The 7,715-nt window shown below is 49.0% G+C and overlaps 1 protein-coding gene across 1 annotated transcript; it reads right to left on the bottom strand.

The window, feature by feature from the left end:
* Positions 1-3,060: 3,060 nt before the first annotated feature.
* On the bottom strand, positions 3,061-4,478 carry LOC145415475 (uncharacterized). The gene is made up of 2 exons (XM_080284750.1): positions 4,414-4,478; positions 3,061-3,760 (listed from the first exon to the last, which is right to left on the bottom strand). The coding sequence occupies exons 1-2, from the start codon at positions 4,476-4,478 to the stop codon at positions 3,061-3,063; spliced, it is 765 nt and encodes a 254-aa protein (XP_080140876.1).
* Positions 4,479-7,715: the final 3,237 nt, after the last annotated feature.

The following is a 7,715-nucleotide window of genomic DNA, read 5'->3' as shown; positions in this document are numbered from 1 at the left end:
GAAAGAATAGTTTAATTGCCTCTGTACAAATTCAAGAAGGAAATTTGCTTGTATCTGATGACGTACTAGAACAAGGGATTGGAATACAGGTGCTGACTGGATTTTGAGGACAATGAGAACTGCGGAAGAGAATGATGGTGGAAGAAGGAGAATGTGGAATGATGGAGAAAAAGACTTGAAAGTATATGGAAAGGAAACTGAACGCAAAATTTTAAGATGATGCAATATAACTAAGATTTATGTTAAATTCTGAACAATAAAGAGAGGACATTCAAATAGATATTAAAAAAAAAAGAAAAGGAGATATTGCTAGAAAAAAAATCTGAACATTCACAAGAGGCAGATTAACAAAGAAAATATACAAGAAATGAAAGACATTATAAGACGTCAGAATACAGACCTATTCTAAAACCTCACATATGACAAGAAAGATAATGTGGATCAAGTGAGTGAAATATACTCTATCTTTGGACAGGACTTACAGCTGGAGATATAGACAAATGCAAAACAATGCTATGAAGGCAAACATCAGTGGATTCACCGATACTTCCAGCTGGGTGCCCAAGGAAGCTTTAAATATTGATAAATGGAGGTTCAAGCTATATTTTCAGAGCCTGTTAGCTGTATGTTCTGATAAATGGGGTTCAGAGTTGTACAGGCCAGCAGTTTCATCCTCCATTCAAATTATAACAAACAGTATAGTTATAATTTATCTGTTTTCTGCGAGAGAAATTATCAGTTACTTTGTACCTATGTGAAACGTATTCGAATTTTGCATAGCCTCATAATACCTGTTCTTTGGTGTGCAATACTGTGATAACGCCAACACTTGGAGGGTTTGTCTGTCAGTTCTCTACAATGACGCTAAAAGAGAAGCACAGTGCAAAGAATGGTCCGCTGAAGCTAATTCCGTTGCGCAAGAGCGAAGAAAATTAATTGTTATGCATTACAGAAAATCACCTTCCAAGAATGCAATACGCATTTGGTACCTCTAGTTTAAGTATCTACCTATCAATCTATCTATAACCACACACACACACGCACACACACACACACACACACAGAAACTGGTCGTCCACTCATAATCAGACGAAATAATACATGGGTTGGACATGTGTTTGTCTGCAGTCCAAGTAAGGGCAAAATGTAGCTCGTGAACTGTAACTGCCATAGTCAAGAGTAAATGTAGTTTCAGTCAACAACTCTACACTGTATCTTCTCTTTTTTCAACACTGTAGCTAACAGACATCAAGGGTTAGTGTAACCACTATAATTATGAGAGAAAACAAAATAGTATGGTTCTCTGTTTTTATGTGTATTTTGAAGCAAATAAGTTAGATACGGTGAGGAACACATGGGACAGACATATGCACATATTCAGACTGTTTTTCGACATAGTTACTTTGTCTGTCGAGGCACTTATCATATCAGTTGATCAAGGAATAAAAACTTTGGTAATTGAAAGATGTCCTGCAGGTATAGCCAACGTTTGTTCTCTTCTTGGACACCTCTATAGGGCTGGAAGTGTAGGCCTCGGAGATACTACTTCAGTTTGATGAGAAGGTGGACGTTTAATGGTGCCATATGAAATCTATTTACAGGATGGGGCAGAAGTTCCCGGTGCCATTTGTTCGAGATATTCACTGTGGCATATGCAAGTGCGGCCGAGACTTGTCATGCAACAGCAGCACTCCTCTGGACAAAAAGCAAGGCCTCTTTTGACGACAGTGTTCCTAAGTTTCTTGATAGTGGCCTGATAGCACGTGCATTGACTTTTGTCCCCAAGAATGAAATCCACTCAACAGCATCCATGCGTATCCTAAAACACACTTGCCATCACTTTTCCTGGTCTCGTTGTCTCTTTTTTTTTTTTTTTTTTTTTTTCTGTATCAATGGAATCAAATGCTTCTATGTCACCGAGTGGATTTTACTCTCAGGACTGTTATGGATTACGCAAGTCTCGACACCGGTAATGATTCTGCCTACGAATTCGCCATGCACATGTTCTTGTCATTTCTCACCTGCCTGGGACCCACCTGCTGTTAACTTTTCCGTAGCCTAGACACTCATGAACAATATGCTGTGCCGTGTGAAAGGTTAAGTTGCTGTTCCAGTTGCACAAAAGACACACCTCTGTCATCTTTCCCTGCAGCGTCAATGTCATCAACAAATTGACAGAGGTGGATGGTCACCCTCTTCTATGTTCGTCCACTTCGCTAGCCCTCTCATTTACATATTCACGACTCCACTTCTACACTGTTGCAAGCTCACGATGCTTTTCCTCGGGCTGGATACCATTGTCCACAGAACATGAATCACGGCATGCACTTCTTCATTGTCCATTTAGTCATTACAGTTGCCAATGATAAAATGACATTACCTAAGCAAACGTTGCCTGCACCTGTTGACACCCTTGCCATCTCAGTGTGGGGATACCATACTAACTGATGCCAGTCACAGCATGATGAGTCTTACTTTCACGAGAGTAAAATAGAAAACCATATTGTCTGACCTTCCCTCATATACTGTAAAGCACTATCTAATCAATCGCCATGAAGCATTTGTGCAAAAAATGAATACTTTCTATTTTATTACACGAAAATCAGCATCTCCCTCATAGAAACCTAGTTAAGGTACAGTCGCGTTCATGAGTCCCGAAACACATATGAGCGTGTTGTCTATTGTAGTGCTCACTGCTTTTGGAATATGGAACTTTTGCGCTTACTGCCTGATACACTGAACATAATTTGACCAGGTAGGAAGTGAAGTAGATCAACATCCTGCCAACGGTGGACACAGCAGTAGACGCCACAACCACATGTGTATCGGGACTCATGAACGCGACTGTACGCCATTTCTTAACAGGTCCGTTTAAAAAACAAACAATTAAGACTACGTTTATACCCTGTATCCACTGGGCTTAAACTGATTTCTCTGAACTCAGCGTACTGACATAGAATTCGGAGTTATAGTCTCAGGATCAATACCAAATAATCTTTGTCTGTACTTTGACGTAACACGAGTTCAGGCCTGTATTTTCAGAATCTCTCTTGATCCATCTCAACCCTTGAACTTGAAGAGTTTCCTGAATTTGTCCAAAAGACCTTTGAACGGTCCAGGTTTTGGTCTTCGATGTGGTCTGCCACCACCACCATAACCACCACCTCCTCCACCACCATAACCACCTCCTCCTCCACCACCATAACCACCACCACCTCCACCACCATGACCTCCACCTCCACCATAACCACCACCATGACCTCCACCTCCACCGTAACCACCACCACCACCGCCACCACCATGACCTCCACCTCCACCATAACCACCACCTCCACCACCACCACATTGACCACCACCACCATAACCACCACCTCCACCTCCACCATAACCACCACCTCCACCTCCACCATGACCACCACCATAACCACTACCACCGCCACCACCATGACCTTCACCTCCACCATAACCACCACCTCCACCACCACCGTAACCACCACCCCCACCACCACCGTAACCACCACCCCCACCACCACCGTAACCACCACCTCCACCACCACCGTAACCACCACCTCCACCGCCACCATGACCACCACCTCCACCACCACCATAACCACCACCTCCGTCGCAACCATAACCGCCACCTCCACCACCACCATAACCACCACCTCCACCGCCACCATAACCGCCATCTCCACCACCACCATAACCACTTCCTCCACCACCGTGATCTCCGACTCCATCATAACCACCACCTCCGCCACTACCATAGCCACCACCACTGCCACCACCATGACCTCCTCCTCCACCATAACCACCACCACCACCATAACCACCACCACCACCACCATCTCCATAACCTCCGCCTCCACCACCACTTCCATAACCACCTCCACCACCACCGCCATAACCACCACCTCCACCACTGCCATAACCGCCTCCACTGCCACCACCACCACTTCCATAACCACCTCCACCACCACCGCCATAACCACCACCTCCACCACTGCCATAACCGCCTCCACTGCCACCACCACCACCACCATAGCTCATGCCACCGCCACCATCACCAGCATAGCTGCTGTCACCACTTCCACCATAGCTGCTGCCACCGCCTCCACCACCACCATAGCTGCTGCCACCTCCACCACCACCACCACCACCATAGCTGCTGCCACCACCTCCACCATAACCACTTCCACCACCTCCACCACTACCATAACTCACACCACCACCACTGCCTCCACCACCACCATAACTACTGCCACCACCTCCACCTCCATGACCACCACCACCACCTCCACCATAACTACTGCCACCACTGCCACTTCCACCATAGCTACTGCCACCACCTCCACCACCACCACCATGACCACCGCCACCACCATCTCCATCATAGCTACCGCCACCACTGACGCTGCTGCCCAAGTGAAAGACATGGAAACTGGTGCCGTGAGAATCTCCACCTCCACCACCACCATAACCACCACCACCACCACCACCACCACCTCCTCCACCATAACTGCTGCCACCCCCTCCACCGGACAGTGAAGGGGCACCATAGGATGTACTAGGAGCTGCAGGAGCACCATAGGATGAACTAGGTGCCTCTGGGGCACTATAGGAATTTCCTCCACCACCACCACTTCCTCCACCATACCCTCCTCCTCCACCACTTCCTCCACCATATCCTCCTCCTCCACCACTTCCTCCACCATACCCTCCTCCTCCACCATATCCTCCTCCTCCTCCACTTCCTCCACCATACCCTCCTCCTCCACCACTTCCTCCACCATACCCTTCTCCTCCACCACTTCCTCCACCATACCCTCCTCCTCCACCATACCCTCCTCCTCCACCACTTCCTCCTCCACCATACCCTCCTCCTCCACCACTTCCTCCACCATACCCCCCTCCTCCTCCACTTCCTCCTCCACCATACCCCCCTCCTCCTCCACTTCCTCCACCATACCCTCCACCTCCATCATATCCTCCTCCTCCTCCACTTCCTCCACCATACCCTCCTCCTCCACCACTTCCTCCATCATATCCTCCTCCTCCTCCACTTCCTTCACCATACCCTCCTCCTCCTCCATATCCCCCTCCTCCACCACTTCCTCCTCCACCATACCCTCCTCCTCCTCCACTTCCACCACCTCCACCATACCCTCCTCCACTTCCACCACCTCCACCATACCCTCCTCCTCCTCCTCCTCCACTTCCTCCTCCTCCACCATACCCTACACTGCCGTCATCACCTCCACCATACCCCCCTCCACTTCCACTACCTCCGCCATACCCACCTCCACTTCCACCACCACCACCATACCCACCTCCACTTCCACCACCTCCACCATACCCACCTCCACTTCCACCGTCTCCTCCACCATACCCTCCTCCTCCTCCACTTCCACCTCCTCCACCATACCCTCCTCCGCTTCCGCCACCTCCTCCACCTCCACCATATCCACCTCCACTTCCACTACCACCTCCACCATACCCACCTCCACTTCCACCACCTACACCATACCCACCTCCACTTCCACCACCTCCACCATACCCACCTCCACTTCCACCACCTCCACCATACCCTCCTTCTCCTCCTCCACTTCCTCCTCCTCCACCATACCCTACACTGCCGTCATCACCTCCACCATACCCCCCTCCACTTCCACCACCACCACCATACCCTCCTCCACTTCCACCATCTCCTCCACCATACCCTCCTCCTCCTCCACTTCCACCTCCTCCACCATACCCTCCTCCGCTTCCGCCACCTCCACCATACCCACCTCCACTTCCACCACCTCCACCATATCCTCCTCCTCCACCACTTCCACCACCTCCACCATACCCTCCTCCTCCACCACTTCCACCACCTCCACCATATCCTCCTCCTCCACCACTTCCACCATACCCACCTCCACTTCCACCACCTCCACCATACCCACCTCCACTTCCACCACCTCCTCCACCATACCCTCCACCACTTCCACCACCTCCACCATACTCACCTCCACTTCCACCACCTCCACCATACCCACCTCCACTTCCACCACCTCCTCCACCATACCCTCCACCACTTCCACCACCTCCACCATACTCACCTCCACTTCCACCACCTCCACCATACCCTCCACCACTTCCACCACCTCCACCATACCCTCCTCCACTTCCACCATCTCCACCATACCCTCCACCACTTCCTCCACCTCCACCATACCCACTGCCGCCTCCACCACCACCTCCTCCCCCATACCCTCCACTCACTTCCTTAGGTGCAGACGGTACGCCATACCCCACACTCAATGAATTTACCCCCTTGCCACCCCTTGTCACCCCTATGTTCACCCCCTTGCCCCCCGTGCCCTTCACCCCGCCCCCCGTCAGTCCTATGGTCACCCCCGCCTCGTAGGACTGCCCCGGCGTGTCAAATACATCAAGGAATGGGTCCAGTGATGGCCTTTGGTAGGAGTCCCGCAGGAAGGGCCCACTGACTGCATCCTCTGGCCTGAACGCGATGAAGATACCTGGAAGGGGAACAAGAGTAAGTGTTGGGACCGTGCAGTCGTTCTTAAAGGAGGCTTCCCAGCATCTCTTCCTTAGCGATTTATTTTTGATCTTGTCTGGTCAACATCGTTTGCTAGGTTGTACACACGGGGCTTACGATGTTAGAAGGATCTGTACAACAAACAGTGAACATTATGGTATATTAAGCAAAACAACTCGCTTAGGAAAAGGTGTTAGAGAACTTCTGTACCTAACAAGAATAAGAGCTTTAGTACGCGTCCATACCAAGTGCCTGCTGGCGCTGGTGGGAGTTCTGCATCCCTGACACCTGTAGAAGTTATCGACTGCATCCAAACGCTCCCAGTGGGGCCGCTTGCATGAGTCACAATAATGCATGTCTCCCGCCAGGAGCTGCCCGTACCAGCAAGAATTTGGTGTGGGCTCGGCTTTAGATTTATGCCTATGGACTGCACAGAGGCCATTAAGGTAGAGAATCATTGATTTTCACCAACACATCCATTCAGTGACTTACTACATTATCACGTCCTTGCTACCTGAGGACTTTATTCACTTATGACCGACTTCAAATCTGGGTGATTATACATGGCCTTCACTGGTAGACATCATTCCCAAGGTGAATAAAGTTCTCTGGTGGTGAAAAGCATAAGCCATGTCGTTGGTGTAAAGCAAGTCTCCATGCCATATATTTAACTGCCCAAAGTTACTTTTATACTGTATTTTACACTTCAGTATTTAAGAGTATTCTACTAGTTGGTCGAAATCTCCTCAGTTATTTTTTCATTTTAACTTTACTTTGACTACAGTGCTTGTGGTACCTGCAGTCACAGAACAAGCACAAGCTCTCTGGGTCATGGTTAAAGTGTTAGCCTTGAGCAATCGATTGTGGTGCTGTCGATATGAAGTTCAAATGTCCGCTTCGTTGTCAATTTGCACCGCTAGATAGAGCAGCGTCCAGTGATTTGTTGTTCTGAAGGTATACTGTACATTACCAAGGACAAAGACCCATCATAAAATTCCACGACAATATGTATACAGTGCTTCACTAAAGTCGTGTATGTATGATTAAATTACTTTGTTAAAAAGAAAATTAAAATTGCAGAAGACTCTCACTAATGACGAAATATCTGGACATCCACGCATCCACATTCACTTCAGAGGAGGTCACTGAAGACTCCATGCCCTAAGAC

This window comes from Coenobita brevimanus, chromosome 102 (assembly GCF_032717465.1).
Source record: "Coenobita brevimanus isolate Jiangsu-jjx chromosome 102, ASM3271746v2, whole genome shotgun sequence".
In the NCBI taxonomy this organism is placed as follows: Eukaryota; Metazoa; Arthropoda; class Malacostraca; order Decapoda; family Coenobitidae; genus Coenobita; species Coenobita brevimanus.
The sequence above is the reverse complement of the archived record's forward strand: the minus strand, read 5'-3'. Positions and strand labels throughout refer to the sequence as shown.

What these genes read in the sequence shown, in the direction of transcription:
- LOC145415475 (XM_080284750.1), bottom strand. Translation starts at nt 4,478, where the DNA reads ATGGTGGTGGTGGAGGTGGAGATTCTCACGGCACCAGTTTCCATGTCT. An exon ending in TCTTTCACTTGGGCAGCAGC is followed by an intron (nt 3,761 to 4,413) that starts GTCAGTGGTGGC and finishes TGGCTATGGTAG; the next exon opens with TGGCGGAGGTGGTGGTTATG.